At 43.2% G+C, this 27233-nt stretch overlaps 1 protein-coding gene across 1 annotated transcript in view; it reads left to right on the top strand.

Annotated features, from left to right (window-relative positions):
- Positions 1-222: 222 nt before the first annotated feature.
- The window catches only part of OTOA (otoancorin), a 45508-nt gene continuing 18497 nt past the window's right edge, over positions 223-27233 (top strand). The window contains exons 1-17 of the mRNA XM_077273548.1: positions 223-303; positions 747-775; positions 870-900; positions 2748-2775; positions 2920-3004; positions 3091-3222; positions 3806-4041; positions 7382-7485; positions 9663-9769; positions 10428-10567; positions 11770-11893; positions 13201-13416; positions 16603-16770; positions 19028-19168; positions 20813-20868; positions 22732-22849; positions 24487-24560. Of these exons, the coding sequence (XP_077129663.1) occupies positions 231-303; positions 747-775; positions 870-900; positions 2748-2775; positions 2920-3004; positions 3091-3222; positions 3806-4041; positions 7382-7485; positions 9663-9769; positions 10428-10567; positions 11770-11893; positions 13201-13416; positions 16603-16770; positions 19028-19168; positions 20813-20868; positions 22732-22849; positions 24487-24560 (1862 nt within the window). The 5' untranslated portion in view covers positions 223-230. The remainder of the gene's footprint in view (positions 304-746; positions 776-869; positions 901-2747; positions 2776-2919; positions 3005-3090; positions 3223-3805; positions 4042-7381; positions 7486-9662; positions 9770-10427; positions 10568-11769; positions 11894-13200; positions 13417-16602; positions 16771-19027; positions 19169-20812; positions 20869-22731; positions 22850-24486; positions 24561-27233) is intronic.

Below are 27233 nucleotides of genomic sequence, written 5' to 3'. Positions count from 1 at the left end.
TTGGAGCTTATTAGTGCGACCTGCAATCATACGGTCATGTGCCAACTAGATGTGCACGGCTGCACTCAATTCAAGTGAACTGAGCGAGGCTAGACACGTCTAGTCAGAATGTGGCATCCCTATACATTTCCTTTCTTTTCAGTCTTTTGTATTTTAATAGCAAGTTTCCCAGCGCTAACAATGTTTTTTTTTAATTTACGGTATTTCTTTTTTGTAGGATGCTCATAGGAATGAAACTTTGCTTCGTTGTGTTCATTTATAGTCAGAAAAGCATTGTAGCTGCGCAGAGTTCTCCGATTTCAGGTACCAGAGGAATTTGCTATTGGGTGTCAGCATTTCCAGTTCTGTTGATAATTTATAGATTTTTTTTTTTACATGGTTCTATAACATTTGTGTAACAAAGAATAAAAATGTATCATAAACAACCACTTCAGCCAGGAAACCCTGATTCCAGCGATGTGTCACTTACTGGGCTGCTTGCTGCAGTTTTGAAAGAATCAGTGCTAGATCTGCAGCAGAGAAAACAGGTTTTATTCAAAACTGCAGCAAGCAGCCCAGTAAGTGATACATCACTGGAATCAGGGTCTCGGCCCTTATATCATGCTATTCTCAGATAGGGCAGCAAAAACCAGGTGACAGATTCCCTTTAATAACAGCTCTCTAGTCTCCACAACAAACTGGTAGATAAGTCCTGTTACACATCGGCTTCTCTTGTATAACTTGTTTTTTTCTTTCCCTTTTTTCAGATTTACCAGATCAGCTGATGAGAGGACTGGTCAGTGTGGACTAATAATGGCCTTGGTCTAATACATGATGGCTCTTGTATTGTGACTTAGTTTTGTGAATTTATGTTTTTGTGTATTTTGCAGAATGAGTTGATTTCTGGCAACTATTTACATGGTAATGTCATTCTAGCAAGAATGAGAAATTCTTCTTACTTTATCAAAATTTCAGAACGACATCACATCCCGTCTACAGCTCAGACACGGGTGCTATGTGTGCCACGATTCTGTCGCTTCATATAAAACATATATTGTGGCTCCACTTATTCCTCACAACATGATAAAGTTGCTTTTGGTGCACATACCAGTCCAATATGTCCAGGAACTGTTCTGATTCTCTTGCTCTGTACCATCTCTTGCTCTGATCCATCTTAATCAGCATTCTTCCAGCACTATGTGTGCAGGAACATCCTTGTCTTCCCTTCTTACTCTATAACATGCCATCCACTTTTTTTCCAGTGGTCAGTCCCTCTTCCTCAGCATTCTGCAAGGAATAGGGATGCAAAGATCTTCCTTTTCTTCGGTTTCCGGCATGCATTTTTTCTGTCATGCACTTCTTTTCAGTAGACAGTTCCTCTTTATCAGCATTATGCCAGCACTATCAGTACAGGAACATCCTTTCCCTCACTTCTTACTCTGTAACTTGTCATCTACCATTTCCAGTGTACAGTTACTCCTTATCAGCATTCTACCAGTGCTAAAAGTGTTACATAAGACTCTTGAACAACAAAGCAGTATGGGCCCTGGTCCGAGCAGTATGGGCACTGGTCCGAGCAGTATGGGCACTGGTCCGAGCAGTATGGGCATTGGTCCGAGCAGTATGGGCACTGGTCCGAGCAGTATGGGCACTGGTCCGAGCAGTATGGGCACTGGTCCGAGCAGTATGGGCACTGGTCTGAGCAGTATGGGCACTGGTCCGAACAGTATGGGCACTGGTCCGAACAGTATGGGCACTGGTCTGAGCAGTATGGGCACTGGTCTGAGCAGTATGGGCACTGGTCCGAGCAGTATGGGCACTGGTCTGAGCAGTATGGGCACTGGTCCGAACAGTATGGGCACTGGTCTGAGCAGTATGGGCACTGGTCTGAGCAGTATGGGCACTGGTCCGAGCAGTATGGGCACTGGTCTGAGCAGTATGGGCACTGGTCCGAACAGTATGGACGCAGGTCCGAGCAGTATGGGCACTGGTCCGAACAGTATGGGCACTGGTCTGAGCAGTATGGGCACTGGTCTGAGCAGTATGGACGCAGGTCCGAGCAGTATGGGCACTGGTCCGAACAGTATGGGCACTGGTCCGAATAGTATGGGCCCTGGTCCGAATAGTATGGGCCCTGGTCCGAACAGTATGGGCACTGGTCCGAACAGTATGGGCACTGGTCCGAATAGTATGGGCCCTGGTCCGAATAGTATGGGCACTGGTCCGAACAGTATGGGCACTGGTCCGAATAGTATGGGCCCTGGTCCGAATAGTATGGGCCCTGGTCCGAACAGTATGGGCACTGGTCTGAGCAGTATGGGCACTGGTCCGAACAGTATGGACGCAGGTCCGAGCAGTATGGGCACTGGTCCGAACAGTATGGGCACTGGTCTGAGCAGTATGGGCACTGGTCTGAGCAGTATGGACGCAGGTCCGAGCAGTATGGGCACTGGTCCGAACAGTATGGGCACTGGTCCGAATAGTATGGGCCCTGGTCCGAATAGTATGGGCCCTGGTCCGAACAGTATGGGCACTGGTCCGAACAGTATGGGCACTGGTCCGAATAGTATGGGCACTGGTCCGAATAGGATGGGCCCTGGTCCGAATAGGATGGGCACTGGTCCGAAGAGTGCCAACGCCGTAGCACCAGCCACCTATATCTTCAGCATGACCCAATACCAATTTATAGAAGCCCTTTTGCAGATACAGCCATATCTTTTTCACACCTGGAGTTTTCGCATTGTTATAAGATTCTCTATTTTTTCCAGGTCTCCTACAGATAATGGAGTTTCAAAGGTAAATTTAACAAAACATTTTCAACCCCAAACTGGAAAGAATGATAACATGTGACAACATTTGGGTGGCCTCCTACAAATTAGGGCGGATTTATAGGGAGCACTAAGGAAATATCGAATAACCTGATATCACTTTGTTTCGTAGTTTGAACAAATGGACTCCAGATTTAGAAGAGAAAATCCTGCACTATCTGTCCATCCCAAGTCCTTCTTATATATTCAGCCTCCAGGTAATTGATGTAAAAAACAACAACAACAAAATATATATATATATATACACAGTATATACCGGAGGGTTTTCTTCTTATTTTTTTAGGTATCAGTAAAAAGGTACCTGTCAGATCTTAGTGATGACCCAGAACTCGTGGTTTCAGAATTAGAACGTCTCGATCATCACTTATTTGCACGAGCGATGGAATATCTTTTAAGTGGGAAAAAGGAACATTTCGTAAGTAATTTGATTATTAGCAATGGATATGAATACAGAATATAATTATTAAAGTCTAGTAAGTTGTTTGAGAAACAACCCATCAGAAATAGACCCAAACTCAGCTCTAAATAGGATGCTCTTGTCCTATGTCGTCTTGTCCCATTAAAGGGAACTTGTCAGTAGGATCGACCCTCCTAAGCCGTCTATATGGTCATATAGGTCATAGAAAGATGAATAAAATGATAGCTTGATATCTATGATTCGCTGCCTTTTTCCAGAGAAATAAACATTTTCTCAATATATAAATGAGCTGTTAAGATCTATGGGCGGGACATAGATCTCCCTGAGAATCCTCCTCCAGAGCTTATTCTAAATAAAAGGCGATATTACCAGTGAGACATGTAATGACTGACAGTCTGCTCTCCTGACCTACATGTCTCACACTGGTGATGCCCTCTTTCATTTAAAATAATCTCTGGAGGCAGATTCTCAGGGAGATCTACGTCCGGCCCATAGATCTTAACAGCTCATGGATAATTTTCTTATGTATTTGATTAATTTTTTTACCACATTGTATTTTTCATTGATGTTTTATGGCAAGGAAATGGCCGGCATTGAGGTGGACTTTGAGACCATGCGAGATGAAATCTTCCAGTCCCCTGTGGGAAATCGTAGTTTATTCAACGTCACCCTCCAGAAATGTCTCCCGGCGCTGTATTCGGCCGACTGTGTGAAAATACTAGGTCTGGTCACACGTATGTATGGTGCGACTTACCTACAAACTGATGTGATTAAGAGATTGCCATCTCAAATACCAGACGAGCCGTTCAGAAACCTGTAAGTATAATACTTTTCTAAAAAAAAAATATCTGTTCTGACATAGTATTGGTATATACTACTGAGTGCCCAGAGGACATCTGTCAAAAAGATATAAGTTGGTCGTACACTTGTAATCGCCCCTGCATTGCCCTGAAGACTGGAAGCCGGCAGCTTCAGGGAGGATAGAAGTTCATTTCCTCCCTGCAGCCGCTGCTCCAGTAAGTCTGCCCCTGCCAGACATGGTATAAATGCTATTTACCTGCAGATTACTATCATATCTGCAGGTAAATAGCGTGACAAGCTTCCTTTAACTAAAATTAGGTCTTAAAAGTCTTGGTACAAGGAGTCTGAACTGTGATTTTCATGATTATAACTGTGTGATAGGCGTTAGTAGTTGTGTCAGTAGCTGTGATACTGTCCATGTACCTATAAGGTGACCCCAAAAGATTATTATTGCATTATTGTCCCTCCTTCTAATATGTACTCTATTGGGGAATGTTGACCGAAAAATGGCAAAATTCCATTATTAGAGTTTATTATTTAGCTTACAAGGGTAGCTACGAGTGACTTGGCTTATTAATTTTAGTGGGTGCAATGTAATTCTTTGTTTTTCCTGTAGTGGCGCTGCAGAGAAATCCAGCCAACAAGAATTTAGCATAATGGCTCCCTGCACTTAAAGGGAATTTGTCACCAGATTTTTTATATGTAATCTGAGAGCAGCATGTTGTAGGGCCTGAGACCCTGATTCCAGACATGTGACGCCTTACTGGTCTGCTTTCTGTCATTTTGATACAATCACAGTTTTCTCTGCTGAAGATCTAGCAGAGCTTGTAATGCTGAGCCCTGTGTAACCCGCCCACACCACTGATTGGCAGCTCTCTGTGTACACTGCACATTGACAGAAAGCTGCTAATCAGTATTGGGGGCGTGGTTATAGAGAGCAGAAAGACTAGGAGGCACAAGACACCTAGTCCTGTAGTGATAATCTCCTGCTGATAAAACACTGATTTTACTGAAACAGCAAAACATATGCAGCGCCCCAGAGTCCTGGTCGTTGCAGTACTGTGGCTCCGCCACTAAGGGGAGCTATGGTACGTCTGATGGCACTGAAGGAGTTCATCTGACCAGGTATCATAGACACCAATACATTTCACAGCCGGGCCTCCAGGGGCAGCTAAGGGTTCTATTCATTAGGCCACTCCCCACCATTGTGGGTAAACTGGGGGTCAGGCAGGAAGTTAGGCAGAAAGCTGACTGGGTTGGAACCAGGCAACACCTTGTGGCAGAGGGTGTTGTGGGAGAAGATTCGGTAGGGTCCCTGTCAGGGGTGGGATCCTGACAGAGGCTTGGCAACTTGAGCGAACGTAACGGGACCGTGCCTGCTCAGTATAGCGGCGGTACCCAAGGAGGGATTGGAAGCGAGATAGATTGTGCTGAGTGAGAAACGAGATCAAAGCAACAAGGAGAATACCAGTAGGAGTCGTGCTATAAGACCGAGGCAACATCCTACTGAGGCGCACAACCGGCGGCCGGAACGCCGAGGGAGTATTACAATATTCAGCTTCAGGCAATACTCTAAACCAACGGCAGGACAGTCAGTCTAAGGCGGGCTGTCTCACCTAAATCACCTATGCAGTCTTGGGGGGCAACTTGTGGAGAGGGGCGACTCTAGGGTCCCGGAAGAGCTCCGAGCCTACCCGTCATACGGGTGCCGTCCTAACCGTAACATCAGGGAGGGACGGAGGATTAGCAGAACATCATCTAATCGAGTTGTGAGGGAACTTAAGAAACGGACACAACAGTTGTGGGGACTTTCCGTAAGCACAGCAGGGAAGGATCACAACACATAGCGCTAGGGGGAAGGCACAGATTTCCACCTGTAAAGAGAACTCTGGAGGTGCCATTGGACCGGCCGGACTTGCGCAGCCTGGTTATCCGGATTCCGGACTGAGGACCCAGAGATCTTCAGTAAAGAGGTAAAGAGACTGCAACCTGGTGTCCTCGTTATTTACTGCACCGCACCACTACGGCATCACCACCACCATCATCTATCCACATCTATTACTGTACGCCCCTCAGCAGGGTCACGGACCGGGTCTAGCCACCGTGACAACCCCAGAGCAGAGACTCAGAGGCCTGGTACCGGGTACCCCTCGGCCCTGCGGCAGTGGGGGCGCTACAACTCACGAACAGGATCTACTTAAGCCTGAAGAATCAGGTCATGTGTGCCTTGGAACTGTGATTTATTGTGCTTGGACTGTGATTTATTGCAAAGACTGTGCTGTGCCACTTGCCGCCAAAATCCACCGCCATTACAGCGCTGAGGAGAGCGCAGGAGAAGAAGAGGGGCGTGGAGTGGGCGTAGGCAAGCTGGAGAGCGCGAAGGACAATGGCCGCCCAGTCTAAATATTTCTGCACTGTGAGGACGTGTCCGTCAGCAGCGGAGATCCGCCTCCTGATCCTCAATGGAGGGCGGAGATCGAGAAAACGACACCGCCCACGAAGGAGAGAGCGGGAAAAAGACCAGGAAGTGACCCACGTGGAGGACGCCATGACCAGCAGCTCCGAACCCGACAGTGGGGTTGAAGTGGAAGTCTCCCCCAACTACCCGGATGAGCACAGCAGCCCGTTCTCCGTGGACAGCACCGAACTCCTGCGGGTCGAGATGGAGGGCTTGCTCGACCAGCTCCTCCAGCTGAACATGAAGGCCCAGGCTCCGCACCAGGCAGCGCCGGAAGAAGGTCCTCAGGCGTCGGATCCTGCACCGTTACCGGAACAACCGCTGAGATCCTCGCCGACACCGCCACGGACCGGGTCTAGCCACCGTGACAACCCCAGAGCAGAGACTCAGAGGCCTGGTACCGGGTACCCCTCGGCCCTGCGGCAGTGGGGGCGCTACACATACATATTGCTAGATTGAGAGTCTCTGCTCCTGCATCATGGTGCTTTCAGATTACATGCCAAAAATCTGCTGACAGGTTCCATTTAAGACCTCTATACGCATTAGAGAAAACTCAAATTTCGGCAGGAGGGGATGACCATCTAAGGGGCTCACAACTCTCCCTGAAAGATGGCATTGAAAAATCAGATCCATTTGTTCTCCCCAGCGATGCGCACTGTTTTCTCCCCATACAGAACAGATGCATGCTCAGCCGAGCCCAGCATGCATGTGTATATGTGGGAAGAACATGTCAGCAGAACATGCGTCCACCCTTAGGTCCTTGGCCACCAGAATTGAAGATAGGTAGAGACAATTATATTCAAAAAATATTGTTTTGTATAGAAATACTTTATAACCTACTACTTCACATGTTATGGTAACAGATGAGGACTCATCTCTGTGTAATTATCCTTGTAGATCATCCGTATTTAGGAACCTGTATGATAAGCTCAAGGCCAATGACAGGAGAGCCCTATATGAATGGATGACTCACGTTCTTCAAAAATCCTATGCGTCCAGTGGTGAGTATTTACTATGTGATTAGTGTCTCGGAGAAGAACATGTCTATTCTACAACCACCTGCAATGGCCAACAATGGTCCCGAAATCAGATAGTCTGTGAATAAGAAGTCAAAATCACTGGGGCAGCCTCATGTTTGTAGGTCCTCAAAGTTAGGAAAGAGCATCTCAGGACACGTCTATGTGCCCGATACATGACCTGACTGAATCGGTTACATCAGACATGTCGGCATGTAACCACGTGTGTGTAAATCGCACACTTGAGGTCATGTTCCCGCAGATCCTGGCGCCAGCTCAGGAGATTCCTCACAGCGCTCAGTGCATGCAATGTGAGCACATAGAGGGACTGCAGACTTGTAGCCTAAGGTTCGACAACCCATGTTTAAAAAAAAAATCACAATTAAGTCTAGTCCCACTTTTGGAACCAAATGGGATTGTTCAACTGATATCAAATGGAAGATCTGGTTTTAACAAATATATTGGTAATTGTCAAAGATCACAGCCTGGGGGGGTCACTCAGATCCACCCGCTGTTATCTTTTTGTCATCCGGACAATCACACGATTGACCGACTATTAATGGAGGAGGCCACAGGCTGTTTCCACTAGTAGGCCGGCTATTGGGAAACTAACAGTGAGCGTATGGTATACAGTATACATCTCCGATTCCAATGCACGGAATATATATATACCCCAGTACGGTCATGGTTAACTCCGCAATAGCCCAAGAACTACTCACTGCCACCACCAGTCGTTTATACAAAACTGACTGGACGCCTGATTTCCAGTAGCGTATGGCTTCAGGGGTGCAGTTTACAGAACAAGAGGAACAAAACTATTACATGTTACATTTAATCCAGAATGATAGACAGTGTTTATAAAAAAAAATACTAAAGATTTTACAAACGGGACAAAACAATACAGCATATACAATTGCATAAAATAAAGAGGATAAACCAAAAGAAAGTTACTAAATCTGTCGTCACAGCAATGGCTTCAGATTTATGGAGGGAGGCACTCTAGGAAAACGGACGTACTGATGATGCCCAAAATTTGGCATTTGCCTTTTATTAGCTACCAACTTACACCCACACACCTCCCCTTGGTGACTCCTTACAGGGTTGGTCATGGGATGTGGCTTCAGTTTCTGAAAATTATGAGATATGCTTGATATCGACATCATATTTTTTATCATGATTTTATCTTTACATAGAGACCAAATATGACAAGTGTAGCCTCGTCTATCTGTCCGTATTCAATTGAAAGGATCCTGATCATTGCCCAGCAATGTAAAACCATACTTTGCATTAGCCACTTCATCATATTTTCGCAAATATCATTTTCCTATCTATTGGGTCGATGCAGTTTATGCAAACCTCCCTTCTTATTTTCTAGGAAGCAGACAAAGGAATCCCAGATCTTTATGTTTTTCAAAGTCTTATCTGGATCATAAATCTGCTACACATTACTCATGCAGGGCCTCACATCTGTTAGCCATCAGGAGTTTCCTTAGTTACCTAATTCCAAAGGAGGCGTTCAGCTGCATAGAGTGAAATTTTAAGACAGCCTGCAAAGTGCAAGCTCTTTTCTTTCATTTTGTTATCATTGATTTTAATTTTTTCTGTGACAGTAATATTCTAAAAACAAAGAAACAAATGCTGCTGTATGTGTGCAGGAGACACAGTGATCATATACTATATAACCCCACCCACACCACTGGTTGGCAGCTTTCTGTGTAAACTGTGCATATGCACAAAGTGGCCAATCAGTGGTGGGGGCAAGGTCACACAGAGCAGGAAGACTACATGGCAGTCCTGTAGTGATAATCTCCTGCTGATAAAACACTGATTTTATTGAAACAACACACAGCCAGGTAAGTGACACATCACTGGAATCAGCTTCTCTAGCCTTATATCATGCCGCTGTTAGATTGCATAGCAATAACCTGGTAAACGATTCCCTTTAAATGAGTGGTGGTTTCTGTAACACCAAAGCCCCATTTATATTTCTTTACAGCCTATATTTTTCTGAAAAATAGTCCTATTTGTCCTGAATACCGCAAAAACTGCAGTAACGACATCCGATAACTAAATATATATCTGATTCTTTTACCTTTTATTACATCAGTATAATATTTCCTTATGTCATGTGCACTCCTTAAATATAAGTTACCTGTACACAGAGGCCAATTCGTCCATATCATGGGTGACTGCTGAGGTCCTGTGGATTTTAGGACGTTTCATGGTGCATCTACCACTGGATGAAATCAGAAAAATTAGCATTAATGAAGTAAGTAACTTACATTTTTATCATCTCCACTTTTATTTGTGTTATTGAACACACGGCTGTATTTTATGGCAGTGGCCATTTTTGCAAAAAAAATTACGACAGGAAGAGCAGATAATAATTATATTTGAAGGGGTCACTGATATTGGATCAGAGATTGTCCTTCACTGATCGGGTCTGATCTGTGGCAGACCCACTTTTCCCACCACAACACTCTAGTTACTCTCTTTTCCCAATTTTTCTTGTTTTTTTTTTTTTTTTTATAAATTAGACAACCCTTTTAATTTCTCAGGATAAACCAATGGTAACCAACATTTTCTCAACATATAAACAATAAAAAAAAAGAACAGAAGTACTATAAAAAAAATCTGTGATGACCCTTGCCACGTGAAAAGACAAACCAGACATTCCACTTGCAGAAACATGTTTCAGGGTTTTTGTCCCTCATCAGCGCTCACATCTAATCTGGCTGTATTTTGTGTTGTCAATGGAAATAAGACAAAATTTCCTAATTTTTTGACAGTGACTGCTATTTTTTAATTTCTGTTTTTTTTTTTTTCTTTTATGAGCAATTTTACTATCGCGGTGGAAATCCTCTGTAAGTGCGCTACACAAATGTTCTAATTATCATATTTTTATGGATATTTTTTTGCGTCCTCAGATCCGGATTTTTATAAGCTATGACAATGCCACAAAGCAGCTGGATACGGTATACGACATCACGCAAGATCTAGCAAAAGCATTCCTGGAGTTAATCAATTCATCCGGGTTCGATTTGAGAAACATTTCCACTTTATATAGGTAAGAAAAACAAATTAGACAAAAGACTACGGTAATTTTTTATGACCGTCCTGCAAAATGTTTTATAAAAAATGGCCAAAAAAAAAAAAGTTTCTGGTGGATTTAAAGTGTTCCCAGGCACATTTAGGGGTGGAGTTTACAAATTCCACAATTTGGGTTGTGGACATGTTACTACAGGAGGAAGAACATGTAACCGATTTTATATCTCGCTCAGGAGCACTTAATTTACCCTTATGCTCAACACTTCCATATGGATCCGTCACCAGATTTCACTATATAAACTGCACATATTATAACAGATCTCTTGGACCTGATTAGACTGGTGTACTTACTTTGAAATTCACTCTCAGAATGACTGTTTGAACCTTTGTGAAAGTTTCCTGTTTAATATTAAGACAGACATTGTAGGAGTCTGATATAGATTTTCAAAGTACACCATCTTCATCAGGTCTAAGGCATCTGTTCAATGATGTATGCAGTTTTTTATTATGAAATCTGGTGACAGATCCCTTTAAAAACATAGAAATCAGCCATGAGAAACAGAAAGCGAACAAGCTAAAGACCGCATGATACAGTTCATCGCTTGCCGCTCTGGGACATAGAGAGAAAGCAAAGCTGCCACAACAGAGGTACAGACTGAGGTCCACAACACACTTGATGAAGTGACAAAATGTTATTGCAGCACCTTTAAGAGAATCCGTCAGCAGATTTTTGCTATGTAATCTGAAGAGAGCAGGAGATAGAGACGGAGACACCGAATTCAGCGATGTGTCACTTGTCACAGTGTGAGCTGTGGTTTACTAACTGTGAAGGATTTATCACTAAAAATGACCCCGCCCCTTCTGTGATAGGCAGCTCATTCTCTATGGACTTTGTACACAGAGAGCCTGGTGTGGGCGGGCTTAGCTGTGACATGGGTGGGGTTAGCTTTCTCAGCTCTGCTTCATTCTAAATCTAACAGCTCTGATTGTTTGAGAACGGCTGCCCCCAGTAATCTAAGTGATACATCGCTGGATTCAGCTTCTCTTTGCCTACGTCAGACTGCTCTCAGATGAGGTAGCAGAAACCTAGTGACAGATTCCCTTTAAGTACATTATGACAGCATTAATCCATGAGGTCCTCCTGCATGACTATCACTGAGCAGCCTGCGGGGAGTAGCACGCCATATCTGTATGAACACATGGTTCCTCTGTATGTTTTAGGCTTGGTTTACTCATCTGCTTCTATGATGACACGCAAGATCTTGATCCGGTGATGGCAAAAGCTCTACTGCATCAGATGATTAAGTGCAACCAGCTGAGGGGCTTCAGAGCGGATGTACAAAAGGTGGGCAAATCCGAAATAAAGTGACTTCATAAAGTGTATATCAGCTGTTTAAGAAGAGAATAAAAGTAAACATGGTATCATCAATATCTTCTCATTGTGTTACTTAAAGTGGATCTGTCACCAAACTTCACAATAGAAACTGCATACATTATTAAACAGATCTCTTAGACCTGATGAGGCTGGTGTGCTTACTGTGGAAATCCATGTCAGGAGGAATGTATAATACTGATCGTTTTATGAGTCCAGTTATAGAGTGAGAGTTCATGAGTCCAAGTGTATTCAGTCTCCACTCACCCAGCCCGACTGACAGCTGCAGCTTGTACTGTACAGTGTGAGACCTCAGCAGGGAGGAGGTACACTGAGGATTAGGCAGCCACTTTCTCATGGTTTTTCTATTTAATTAGACTGGCCTGATCAAGTTTAAAATATATATTTAATTATGTAAATCCATGCTATAATATGGCCCAGCAAAATGTGACTCTGTGCACCGTGTATAACCCCCAAAATGCAGGGACAAATTCTATTTTTCAAGTATCTCTTCATTGTGTAAGGTCAGTTCTCAGTTCCCAACTTTATAATACTCCAGTCCATCCCATTCTTATATTTTAGGTGTGCTATTATTGTTTTCTCAGCTACTCTACCCAAAGTTTTTACAAACCTCATCCACTTTGGAACCCGTTCACCAATTACTTATTCTACGCCCACATTGCCCATTTTATATTTGGAAAATTCTTAATGAAAACATTCTTATTCATTTACATGGCGTTGGGCAGCACAAAATAGAAATCTAGTCCGCATCTAGCCTGTGATATTATGAGCTCCGGAAAGACAGGGTCATTTCTATTGTATTGCTTGTGAGAGGCTAAATTATTTTTGTCCGACCCAAGGGCACAACTTTGTATTCTCGGCCCACAGCTCTCAGCATTTTAATACAATTTATTAAGGTATTTTCAGCAGCCACTAGAGGGAGCTCAAGTGCTTACTGCATACTGTGTTATTAGTGACCTCTATGTACATTATAATGGTGTGCAGTTAGCTCATCAGCTCCCTCTTGTGGCTGCTGTAGAGAACTGGAAGGTTATCTTTGTGTGTATTGGATTTAGAGCTCTGTATCGATAAACAACATGATGATAAAAGGTGGAAATTTAACTTAAAGGTTTTGTCCACCATAAATGACTGCCCAGAGTCCATAAATGGGTTTTTGTGCATTTCCTGTTACATGTTACATTGTCCCAATCACAGCTGTGGTCTAATATCTTCTTTTGTTAAAATAAATATATGTTCCAAACTAAAATTCTATTTTACAGCTGAAGTCTCAGTTCCTTCAAATAGCTGTCCTAAACCAGACCCTGAATGAAAGCCTGGGTTCTCTCTCAGACGCCGTGGTTGGCCTGACCATATCACAGCTTGAATCTTTATCTCCAGAAGCTGTGCAGCACGCCATCCTAACACTCCAGCAAGTCTCAGGATGGACCAAGAGCCAGATAACAGTCCTCACAAAGAAGTTCCTTCACTCTGAGAAGGTAATGCGGATGTAGAAAGAGATCACAGTATGGACAGAAAGGCTTTCCAGCTGCTGTCCAGTGCACTGCACATATCTCGGAGCTTTACTACGCACATCTAGTGGGCAATAATAGAGGACGTAGAAGATACAAACACAAAATAAGCCATTCTGAAGCAGAAATACAAAATAGACATGTAACTTATAAATCGCCAAGTTGTACAATTTTATGAGGTTACAGTCATTCATGCTATTGCTATGTGAAGACTGGTCCTCAATGCAAAATTTTCAACAGCGTCCGTATCTTAAGTTACCATTTATAATTTTGCTGTCACCCTATGGGATAGAAGTTCCTTTGGCCTCCCCTAGACACCAAGGCCAGGTTGCAACTGATTCCTCTGCACTTCCTTCCCCTGCACTTCCTTCCTCTGCACTTCCTTCCCCTGCACTTCCTTCCTCTGCACTTCCTTCCCCTGCACTTCATTCTCCTGCACTTCCTTCCCCATGCACTTACTTCACCTGTACTTCCTTCTCCTGCACTTCCTTCTCCTCCACTTCCTTCTCCTCCACTTCCTTCCCCCTGTATTTCCTTCCCCTGCAATTCCTTCTCCTGCAATTCCTTCCCCTGCACTTCTTTCCACTTCACTTCCTTCTCCTGTACTTCCTTCCTCTGCACTTCCCCTGCAATTCTTTCCTCTGCACTTTCTTCTCTTGCAATTCCATCTCATGCACTTCCTTCCCCTGCACTTCTTTCCCCTGCACTTCCTTCTCCTGCACTTCCTTCCTCTGCACTTCTTTCTCCTGCACTTCCTTCTCCTGCACTTCCTTCCCCTGCAATTCCTTCTCCTGAACTTCCTTCCTCTACACTTACTTCCCCTGCACTTACCTCTCCTGTACTTCCTTCCTCTGCACTTCCCCTGCAATTCCTTCTTCTGCACTTCCTTCCCCTGAAATTCCTTCTCATGCACTTCCTTCCTTTGCAATTTCTTCTCCTTCACTTTTCCCCTGCACTTCCTTCCCCTGCAATTCCTTCTCCTGCAATTCCTTCCCCTGCACTACCTTCCCCTGCACTTCCTTCACCTGCATTACCTTCCTCTGCACTTCCTTCCTCTGCATTTCCTTCCCCTGAAATTCCTTCTCCTGCACTTCCTTCCTTTACACTTACTTCCCCTGCACTTCCTTCTCCTGCACTTCCTTCTCTTGCAATTGCTTCTTCTGCACTACCTTCCCCTGAAATTCCTTCTCATGCACTTCCTTCCTCTGCACTTCCTTCTCATGCACTACCTTCCCCTGAAATTCCTTCTCATGCACTTCCTTCCTTTGCACTTCCTTCCCCCTGAAATTCCTTCTTCTGCACTTCCTTCCGCTGCACTTCCATCCTCTGCACTTCCTTCTCATGCACTTCCTTCCCCTGCAATTCCTTCTCCTGAACTTCCTTCCTCTACACTTACTTCCCCTGCACTTACCTCTCCTGTACTTCCTTCCTCTGCACTTCCCCTGCAATTCCTTCTTCTGCACTTCCTTCCCCTGAAATTCCTTCTCATGCACTTCCTTCCTTTGCAATTTCTTCTCCTTCACTTTTCCCCTGCACTTCCTTCCCCTGCAATTCCTTCTCCTGCAATTCCTTCCCCTGCACTACCTTCCCCTGCACTTCCTTCACCTGCATTACCTTCCTCTGCACTTCCTTCCTCTGCATTTCCTTCCCCTGAAATTCCTTCTCCTGCACTTCCTTCCTTTACACTTACTTCCCCTGCACTTCCTTCTCCTGCACTTCCTTCTCTTGCAATTGCTTCTTCTGCACTACCTTCCCCTGAAATTCCTTCTCATGCACTTCCTTCCTCTGCACTTCCTTCTCATGCACTACCTTCCCCTGAAATTCCTTCTCATGCACTTCCTTCCTTTGCACTTCCTTCCCCCTGAAATTCCTTCTTCTGCACTTCCTTCCGCTGCACTTCCATCCTCTGCACTTCCTTCTCATGCACTTCCTTCCCCTGCAATTCCTTCTCCTGAACTTCCTTCCTCTACACTTACTTCCCCTGCACTTACCTCTCCTGTACTTCCTTCCTCTGCACTTCCCCTGCAATTCCTTCTTCTGCACTTCCTTCCCCTGAAATTCCTTCTCATGCACTTCCTTCCTTTGCAATTTCTTCTCCTTCACTTTTCCCCTGCACTTCCTTCCCCTGCAATTCCTTCTCCTGCAATTCCTTCCCCTGCACTACCTTCCCCTGCACTTCCTTCACCTGCATTACCTTCCTCTGCACTTCCTTCCTCTGCATTTCCTTCCCCTGAAATTCCTTCTCCTGCACTTCCTTCCTTTACACTTACTTCCCCTGCACTTCCTTCTCCTGCACTTCCTTCTCTTGCAATTGCTTCTTCTGCACTACCTTCCCCTGAAATTCCTTCTCATGCACTTCCTTCCTCTGCACTTCCTTCTCATGCACTACCTTCCCCTGAAATTCCTTCTCATGCACTTCCTTCCTTTGCACTTCCTTCCCCCTGAAATTCCTTCTTCTGCACTTCCTTCCGCTGCACTTCCATCCTCTGCACTTCCTTCTCATGCACTTCCTGCACCTGTACTTCCTTCCTCTGCACTTCCTGCACCTGTACTTCCTTCCTCTGCACTTCCTTCTCCTGTACTTCCGTCCTCTGTACTTCCTTCTCATGCACTTCCTGCACCTGTACTTCCTTCCTCTGCACTTCCTGCACCTGTACTTCCTTCCTCTGCACTTCCTTCTCCTGTACTTCCGTCCTCTGTACTTCCTTCTCATGCACTTCCTGCACCTGTACTTCCTTCTTCTGCACTTCCTTCCCCTGCACTTCCGGTTAGAGATTAATTTCTCACGGCAGCTATCTCTCTGGACTTCCCCTGTCAGAGTAGTACTTGGCTCATCCAAGCTTTCATTTTCTTTTCAATGTGGAGAGGGAAGAAAGCTGCTATAAGACGGCTCTGGTGGCGTCTTCTCCTCCCAAACGGATCAGGCGTTTCAGTTCCCCAATGCCATCTGACAGAAGAGAGCCATACACAGTAGATTGTTGGACGTCCCTGCTGATGACGGAGGGTTCGGTGGACTTTAATCTAATATGTTCGGGGGCTTTAGTGAGACGTCTCACTTCTTAGTTGACCTTGTAAGAATCTGAAGCATTTGCTGTATATTGTGGTTACCATGATGGCATTTGTCATTGATATGGCTTTCTGCATCTGTTATAGGTTTTAACGTATTCTAATGTAAGTCAACTGGGAGAACTGGTGTCGGGAGTCAGTGCAGATTCCTTTTATGAGATGAATTCCCTGGACCTTTTTATGGCCCTAAAAAGCGGCCTCTCCCAGCATGCAGCATACTTTACTCCAGCACAACAAGAAAGCATCCTAAGTAAGGTAAGTAACCCAACACTTTGACTGACACATTTCAATTCCTAAAATTACAGAAAAATATATTTTAAAGTGTGCTATCATGAAAAAAAACATATTGTTAAAAACAGGCTTTTGTGTTACTTTTTTTTTTTTTAAATGTGACAATGTTTTTTTTTTAATATCAAAATCTTTAAAAAAAAAATTGTAATCTTGCAATTTTCACACTGGCCACTAGGGCAATTTTGGACTCATACTTCCTGTTCTATCAAGAAGAGTTTTCGGCAGGCTCCTTATCAGAGGCAGGATTAAAGTGACAGGTAACGCCTCTATACACAGCTGGTAACACAGGATCCACCAATCACAACAGGTGATGTCACAGCTCACCTGCTCCCCCTCCTATCTCAATGATCTTTGCACACGCTGATTAGCTGCTTCAATACAAAGTATAGGATTGGGGTCTGACTGTTTTGGCTAATGTATGTGGGTTATTTCCTGAAACAACAGGAAGTTAGTCTAAAAAAAAAGCCCCAGTGGCCAGTGTGAAAATTGCAAGATTTCTATTTTATATTTTTAATATAGTTAGTGATATGTAAAAATAAAAAAAAAGGCCAAAAATATGTAAAAAAAATAAATTTAATGCAAAAAAAATGTAAACAATAGGTAATTTTCTAATGATAGCTTGCCTTTGAAAGGATGATATGTGAATAGTATCATTCTGAGCTATTTTGTAGCTATTAGTTATTTCTACAACTTTTTGAGTTTTATTATAAAAGATTAGAGACACTTTTATACATTGCTTCGAGCACCTAAGTAGGATGTTTCTCAGCAGGCAGACTTCATACTATACACTTTGACCTCTTACCAAATCAATCTAAAAAGCTTTTTCATATTGATCTTAAGATAAACTACATGACTAATATTCCGCAGGTCACATAATGACTCGATATTTTCTCCTAAATATAACTTTTTTTTTTTATTTTTAAGATAAGTGAGCCCTTAAAAGAATCTGCAGACATCCTAATGTCTATGGAGACAGGCAGATGCCAATGACTTCCACCGGGGAAAATGAGGATCGGGTTGGATTTTAATCCTTTCTTTTCACAATAATTTAAAAGTACCAGTTTGATGGTAGCCTGTATTCTGTATGCAGATGGCAGGCTGCTGTAAGGAAAAAGGTTAGAGACCAGTCCTAAGAAAAAACTAGAATTAAAGGAATGGTCTAGAATTTAAAAAACATGGCTAATTTCTTCCAAAAACAGTGCCACACCTGTCTACAGGTTGTGTGTGGTATTGCAGCTCAGCTACATTTAAGTAAATAAGGTTGAATTGCAGCCATTTTTTTTTAATCCCAGAAAGTTCCTCCTTAAATATAATTTTTGTTCTAAAATCCTGGCTTAGAAAACACATTTTCAAGTACCCTGTTGCAGTATTACTAATAAAGGTGCAAATTTCAGAAAGGCATATGCAAAGAGATACAATCTCTCACTTTGGAGTACCTAGCATGATAGCTAGCCGGTTTGATGTAAACTAGATAATGTGGTGGAAATGTAGAAATCCACAAACAGATTACAGTGATCATCTAAAGCAGTAATCCCCTTTAAAGGGGACTTGTCACTTGCTATAAATATTTAAATGTTTTACCTGGGATAATTGCCGCTGTTCTCCTGAATCCGGCGTTGTTTTTCTTTCGTTCCTGTGCCTCTCCATTCCTGAGATATAGCCCAATCTTACCTGTATGTAAATTTAGGTTTGTTATCGAATTGGGTGTGGTGCTCAAGAAAACGCCCACAGAGAAGAGCTGTGAACCACAGCCTATTGGCTTACACATTTACATAGGGAAAAGAGGGTCATATCTCAGGAACCGAGAGGGGTAGGAACAAAAGAAAAACAGCGCCGGATTCAGGAGAACAGTGGCATTTACACTGGGTAAAAAACAAAACACATTTATGGCAAGTAACAGGTCCCCTTTAAACTGCTACTTCTATATTATTTCAACTGTAGTTTTACTAGTGGTTACATCCTGATAAAAAAAACGTTTATGGAAACCTTATATTTAGTTCATCTCATACAACGTAGAATCATAATGGTGAGAACATACATTGATATCACGTTGTAACCTCAGAATTTATCAGCTCCACGCACATTATCTGACGGTTTTATGACACAGAATTACAGAATAGTCAATGTTCCCTATCCTGACATTTAGAACAATGCCATGAAATGCCGCGTACGTAGCACAATCACACAGTCACATTTCCTCGCTGTGTTCCTTTCTAATTAGCTGATGTCATCTGGAGAATTCCTAAGCCTCCTGTCGGACATGAATGGAGCTTTCTTTAAACAAGTGTCTCTCTCACAACTCTTAGCACAAAGGAAGGTGGAAGCTACTGAACTAAGTGACAAAGAGATGAGAGTGAGTCAGGTAATTATGTGTTTCACCTGAATGCCCTTCAGCCATGAGCCCCTATTTAGGCAGCGAGTAGAAGCAGCGCACGTTGGGCAATGCCGCGGTGTCCTGGGAGCCATTGTTCCCAGGTGCATTCATTAATGAGACTTTGCAGATAAAACTCATGGAACCAAGTATTCCTCAAATGGGTCAGTAGTTTCCTTCACGAAATTTCTCGAGTTATCAGTCGCCACTCCACAAAAAGCAGCATTCTGTAATAACATGTGGTCATTAATTACATGGGTTTTTAAAGAGACCTTGACACTTGGCTAGAGGCCATAACATCACTACTATGTTATATAATGGGGAATGGATTTATAAAGATGTATTTCTTTACCTTAGTTATTTTTGAAAAGTCTTGGAGTCAGAGCCGCTATACCGAATATTCATGGACTCCAGTCTTCAAAACCTCCGTTCTAGCTTGATTGACATCCCCATGTGTCCTCCAAGTCTTGACTTCGCCATTGCCTTGTAATCTCTACTCATTCGCAGTACAAAGGTGACTTCAAGGCAACGGCGCAACTTAGACTTTGGTAGTCCTCTGGTACCCACATAAATTGCTGGAATGGGTAACTTATGTCCATTTATTCCTTGGTCAGGAGGAGTTAATTGGGGCGGCCTATTGTCTCTACTCTACTGCTTCATTAAAGCGAACCTGTCAGCAGGATTTAGCTAAGTAAACTACAGGCATTGTCCGGTTGGCGCTGTTAAACTGATTAAAATAATACCTGGGGTGAAGAAATCTGTCTTGTGGTTCTTGTGTAATCAGTGTTAGGCCGGGATCACACATGCGAGAAATACGGCCGAGTCTCGCATGTTAATACCCGGCATTTTCGCCGTCACTCAGGAGCGGAGCGTGCGGCTGCATAGCAATACATGCAGCCGCACGCTCCGCTCCTGAATGACAGCAGCAATGCCGGGTATTAACATGCGAGACTCGGCCGTATTTCTCGCATGTGTGATCCCGGCCTTAGAAGTTTTCAATTAATTTGATGCTCATGCTCCGGGGCAGGAGTGTAGGCAGAGTCTTATCTTCCTGCTCTAGGCCAGAGAAACCAAGGAAAGACCTGCCCACAGGCCGCCCCAAAGCACAAACAGTCTGTCTTTCTCTGTCTCTATGATGAGGAACATTTTTGTGCTTCAGAGCGGCCTGTGGGTAAGTCATTTCTTGGCTTCTCTGGCTTAGAGCAGGAAGATAAGACTCTGCCTACACTCCTGCCCCGGAGCATGAACATATCATTAACTGAAAACATCTAACACTGATTGCACAAGAACCACAAGACGGATTTCTTCACCCCAGGTATCATTTCAATCAGTTTAACACTGCCAACCTAACAATTCCTGTAGTTTACTTAACAAAATCCTGCTGACAGGTTCGCTTTAAGTCCTACTGGTTGTGGCCATGGGAGAACAAGGATAGACCAAACACATAAGTCCCTTATTGTCTTAATGAGTGTGAGCTTCAACCCAAATTGATCAGTTATCACCTATCAATCGGATGATATTTGTATGGAATAATGGCCTTACAACACGTATTATTCCTCGCTGTAGAATAAAATGTGTTTTAGGGATGTTTTGTATAACTAACCATCTGCTTCCATTATGTGTTTTCTCTTTCAGGCCCTTCTTTTGTTTGACTTGTTGTCTCCACATGTTCCATTGGTGAACCTGCTGAGGTATGGATGGTTATGGTCTCCTAGGAATGTAGAGGACCTTACATTAGGAGCTAGATGGCTTAGGCCGCTTTCACACTTCAGTTTTTTGCCATCAGTCACAATCCGTTGAATTTTGAAAAAAACCAGATCCGTCTCAGATTGTGAAAAACTGATGCGATGGATCAGTTTTTTCGCCGGATCCGACTAGCTGATCCAGCTAATTGGATCCTAAAAAAATCATAGCATGCTCAGTTAAAAAAATGGATTCCGTCGCCGGCTTCCATCATTTGACGGATCCGGTGCCATAGGCTTCCATTCTAGCAAACAATGGATGGCGACGCTGTCCGTTTTTTCGACAGGCACAAAAAACGTTACTATGTCCGTTTTCTCTGGCCACCAGATAAAGAATTTTCGACGGATCCGGTGAAAAATGGATTAAACTTGAGGCCATCTGTCACAATCCGTCGCTAATACAAGTCTATGAGAAAAAAACGGATCCAGCAAAAGTTGCCACCAGATCCGTTTATCTGTGGTTCTTTTCACAATTCGCCGGATTGTGACTGACGGCAAAAAAACTGATGTGTGAAAGCAGCCTTACTGGTAAAATAGCACATTGTATGTAGTGGGTTATTAGTCATACATTTTACAGGTAGTTAGGTTAGATTCTCATAACGGCTCAAACACCCCCTTGTGTGTATTAGGTTATATCCAAAATAGCAAATGCAGGCTTCTACTACCACACATGATGAGTAACTATATTTATTTGCTTTTTATTTAAAGGGGGTTGTCCATTACTTTAACATTGATGACCTAGAATAGGTCAGAATAGGACATCAATGTATGATCGGTAGGGGTACAACATCCGGCTCTGCCGCCAATTAGCTGTTCTCAGTGGTGGCGGCTGGAAGTGCTCAGTTATAGAGCTGTTCCCCCTACTGATAGTGGCGGCTGGGTACTGCACATCCCTTTAACAACTATAGGATTAGTAATGGAGAGGTGTCTTATTGACACCTCTCCATTACTAAGCCGGCTTAATGTCACCTTACAATAGGAAGGTGACATTAGCCCATCATTACCCCACTTGCCACCACTACAGGGCAAGTGAGAAGAACCCCACAAAGCTCCAGAATTGGCGCATCTAATAGATGTGCCTTTTCTGGGCAGCTGCGGGCTGCTGTTTTTAAGCTGGGGGGCCCATATCCATGGCCCCTTACCAGCCTGAGAATAGCAGCGCGCACCAGTGAGTTTTGCCAGGTTGGTTTAAAAATATAGGGGGGACCCCAGGTCGGTTTTTTCTTTCATTTATTCTCTCCTGCTCGCCAGCCGAGCAGGGGAGAAGGGATGACAGCCGTCTTCAGCACCACATGAAGGGGAACAGCGCTTACTGTAGCATTGCTTCCCCTTCGGCTGCCCATGTGGTACTGATGCGGCACATTGGCGGCACACGGTTGCCACACGTGTGCCGCATGTAGGACATACACGGATACACGGACACAGATATCTCCGGTACCGTGCTTACTGGTACCGGAAATATCAGGAGTGTGAAACCAGCCTAACATAGGGATTTTCAAAGTTTCCTAACCTTTCCTGGTGGACAAAAAAAAATGTATTTACTCTTTAGTTACTCACCCGGTGACATAGAGTAGATAGATGAGTGGCCGACACTACACCCAGCCGTTTGGATGTCATCCTTGTTTCTGCACCCTCATGGCCCCGTATAACGACTGCTACCCTCACTATCCTACATGCATTATGCAGCAATATCATAGGTCATAGGTAAATAAATGAAGTTTTCTTTCTCTTATTTTGCCTGCTTTCCTCCATATTGTTTGGCACCCCAGACACTTAACAGTGAACCTTGTTTGTACCCCTCTTATTTTCCAGTACAGGGCAGCTGGTGAAAGGGATGACATGTGAATACATAGACAACATGAGCAAGCCGACCTTTCTGAACCACTACAAGCTCATAGAGAAGAATCTGCCTTTACTTTCTCCATATCAGGTAGTAAGAAATGAAGCTTTCTACTGAATGACTGCAAGCAGAGATCTTAAAAACTGAAGAGTGCTTACAAAATGTACAGTAGGGGAAATAAGTATTTGATCCCTTGCTGATTTTGTAAGTTTGCCCACTGACAAGACATGAACAGTCTATAATTTTAAGGGTAGGTTAATTTTAACATTGAGAGATAAAATGTCAAAAATAAAATCCAGAAAATCACATTGTATAAATGATATAAATGTATTTGCATTTTGCAGTGAGAAATAAGTATTTGATCCCCTACCAACCATTAAGAGTTCTGGCTCCTACAGACCAGTTAGACGCTCCTAATCAACTCGATGCCTGCATTATAGACAGCTGTCTTACATAGTCGCCTTTATAAAAGACTCCTGTCCACAGACTCAATTAATCAGTCAGACCTCTACAACATGGGCAAGACCAAAGAGCTTTATAAGGATGTCAGGGACAAGATCATAGACCTGCACAAAGCTGGAATGGGCTACAAAATCATAAGTAAGGCTACGTTCACATTTGCATTGTGCGCCGCAGCGTCGGCGACGCAACGCACAACGCAAACAAAAACGCAACAAAACGCACGCTAAAACGCTGCGTTTTGCGACGCATGCGTCCTTTTTTGCCGAAAGTTGGACGCAAAAAAAATGCAACTTGCTGCGTTCTCTGCGCCCAACGCTTGCGGCCAAAAAAACGCATGCATCGCAAAACGCAGCACAACGCATGTCCATGCGCCCCCATGTTAAATATAGGGGCGCATGACGCATGCGGCGACGCATGCGGCGACGCTGCGGCGCAGAACGCTAATGTGAACGTAGACTTAGATGCTTGGTGAGAAGGAGACAACTGTTGGTGCAATAGTAAGAAAATGGGAGAAATACAAAATGACTGTCAATCGATATCGATCTGGGGCATCATGAAAAATCTCACCTTGTGGGGTATCCTTGATGATGAGGTCAGCTGCTGGTGGAGTGTATTACAGTGCAGGGATCCAGCGGGTCCTTGCACTGTAATACACTTCAACTGAATGTGTGTGCAAGGATTCACATCCTGTTGAAGTGGCCTCTCTCCTGCACCAGACTGGTCATGGTCGCTCGCTTTTCAACCTCGGTCATTAGGCCCCTGCTGATTAAGGATAGCTGATAAATGTATGTGTGATGGTCATGATAACAGAGGCCACAAAGTCCTCCTAAATGGAGCAATAGCATGTGCAACCACAGATCCATTCATTGTCTTCAGGCCTGAGCTGTAATCAGCTACTTCTGTCAGTCCTATAGACAGCGATCAGTCTCTCTCTTACACAGCTGTGTACCGAACCTTACACTTTCTAGTGAGCCCGTACACTGCACTGTGAGTCATTTTTATGGTCTTTACCAAGAAGGCCCATATCTCTGGAACCGGAAAACGGAATTTGACCTGGAGACTGGTCCTCTTTAAGGCCAAAATAGAGGCATAGATCCTACCACTGCTACATATTAATGCATAAGACCAAAAAAGATAAAAAGGAAATGAGAAGTTTTGGCCTCACTAGTGGTTGGTAGCTGTGACATCTGTATATTGAGCCGTTACTATATACTGGTACTGGATGTAATTACTATTTGGCACCAAAATGTTGTCTGACTTTTCAGATCCATTGTCTGGCATGGAAATATTGGAGAGTTTCCCAAGCAACTATCCCTCCATTCCTGCTGGCTGTACTTCCGTAAGTTCACAACTTCAAAGGATTTTGAAAAAAAAGTGTAATGTTATACGGCGGCTTATGGAAATGAGGAATATGGAAACATCGCTAAGTTCTTCCCAAGGGAAGAAACATCCGACTTTGATTATTATTGTAGCGATAGTATATGAATGATGTTCTATCACCTGGGCCGCTCAGTGCCCGGAGCGGGGCCACACACAACGAAGATGGGACTGGTTCTAATTAAAATAATGGGCATGGACTTTTTTCAATTGTCCTACCTGAGTAACTCGGTCCTGATGAGAAATCTATTATCACTGGAAAAATGAATTATTTTTATGTTTAGTGTCCTCCAGTAGAGGAATTAGTAAGTAGATTATTAAGTAGATATGATGAGGCTGGTGTGCTTACTTTGCAAAGTCGTGTCAGAATAGCTGTGTAATGCTTTTTGTAAGTCTAAACTCAGTATTCACACATCTAGTCTGATTGACAGCCCCTAAATGTCCCTCCTCCCAGCTGAGAATTTTCACCCAACTAGCCTGATTGACAGATCCTCAATGTCCCTCCTCCCTGCTGAGAATTTTCACCTACCTAGCCTGATTGACAGCTCCTCAATGTCCCTCCTCCCTGCTGAGAATTTTCACCCACCTAGCCTGATTGACAGATCCTCAATGTCCCTCCTCCCTGCTGAGAATTTTCACCCACCTAGCCTGATTGACAGCTCCTCAATGTCCCTCCTCCCTGCTAAGAATTTTCACCCACCTAGCCTGATTGACAGATCCTCAATGTTCCTCCTCCCTGCTGAGAATTTTCACCCACCTAGCCTGATTGACAGCTCCTCAATGTCCCTCCTCCCTGCTGAGAATTTTCACCCACCTAGCCTGATTGACAGCTCCTCAATGTCCCTCCTCTCTGCTGAGATCTCACATTGTCCAATACAAGCTGCAGCTATCAGTCACACATGTGGGGCTGAGACTGAAAACACTTGGTCTCATGAATTCTCTCAATCTTTAGCTAGACTAAATGCAGTTCCGCCATTGATTTTTGAGCTATGTTTTTATGGAATTTATTGTGCTGTAAAAATGACCTGGCAACATGAATCTTTAGATTAATTATGGCAATAAAAAACTTGTATAGTTTTTTTTTAGTTAAGTACTGACAAAAAAGTTCAGAAATTTGTAAAAAAAAAAACAGTTTTTGAGCTGTTTGTCTTTTTTTTTGTAGTAAGGAGACTTTTTTATTGATTTAATTTTGAGGCAGATACAACATTTTGATCACTTCTTATAGCATTTTTAGTGGCATTGCTTCAATGAAAAAAATGCATTTCTGGCATTTTGATTTTTTTTTTTTTATTCTTTGCAGCATTTGCTGATTGAGTTAATTAATTTTATATTTTGATAGATCAGATATTTTATGGACACAGATATGTTTATTATTTTCATTTTTTTTTTCATTTTTAATGGGGGTGATTTGAATTTTGATATATTTTGTAAGTATCTTAATCCCATTAGGGGATTTGAACCTGCAATCAATTATCTTATTGCTTATGCTATATACTGAAAGAAAATAGTGCCGCAGGCTGTGCTTTACAGGAAGAAAAAGATGGCAGCTGTGGGGACTTTTATAAGGTATGCCATGATATGGCAACCCATTGGTTCCTTGTAATCATGTCATGGAGGAAAAGAGAAATGTGAGCCGGTGCCGATGCACGCGCCCACAGACGGCATTTTAATAATTAAATGTAAATAATTTAAAACAATTATGATATTATATTAAATATCGTAATAATATCTTAAATATTATAATTAAATTTAATTATTAAATATAATTAAATAATAATACATATTATAATTAAATATTAAATACTATATATATTTAAATAGTTAAATAAGCTGATCTCTTCCCGTAAGAGCAGCGATCGGAGCTTGCTCTGGCCGATGCTCTTACTGGAAGATATCAGCTATGATAAGAGCTAGCTCTCCCTAGTATAGTGCAGGCTCAGACCTGGCGTGTTACTTACGATAACATAGCATCTCAGGAAGGGATCAATAACAGGATTATGCAGACACTCTGGCATGCATTTTCAAAGTAAGTATACCAGCCTCATCAAGACTACAAGATCTATTTATTAATATTTGCAGTTTGTATTGTGGAATATGGTAATAGATCTGAGTTAAACTGTGTGTCCAGAACATTGTGCTCCTGACTGATACCACTAAAAAGTCTGGGGCTCTTCTTAGGGGGAGGGGGTTGTTGTCCTGGTACCTCTGAGCCTTTTGTGAAAAGCCAAGTTATCACATAAAATTCACAACGGGCAGCATGAATCAGAGACTGGGTGCATTTCAGATAAAACACAGTTTGAGAAGTCGGCTGGGGATTATAGGAAAAGATCTTATTAGTCCAACCCCTGCCAGATTCTCCTGGTTGATTGACAGGTCTATCCCACATGTGCGCACAAGGAAAGATCTGGCAATCAACAGGAGAACCCAGCTAAGCTGGACTAGTCTCATCTTTCCCTAAAATCCCTGACAACTTTTCAAACTATTTTTTTGTTGAAATGCTGCAGTGCTTCAGAGTGAAACAGTGGTGTAGACAGGCTCTGATTCATGCTGTCTGTGGTTCCCTGACAGGTTCCCTTTAAATTCAGTAAAGTCCTGGACATTTTCTGCCTCTTACCAATGCTTGTAAATATCTCTT

This window comes from Ranitomeya variabilis, chromosome 7, assembly GCF_051348905.1.
Source record: "Ranitomeya variabilis isolate aRanVar5 chromosome 7, aRanVar5.hap1, whole genome shotgun sequence".
NCBI classification, from domain to species: Eukaryota; Metazoa; Chordata; class Amphibia; order Anura; family Dendrobatidae; genus Ranitomeya; species Ranitomeya variabilis.
This window is presented reverse-complemented; position numbering and strand designations above follow the sequence as displayed.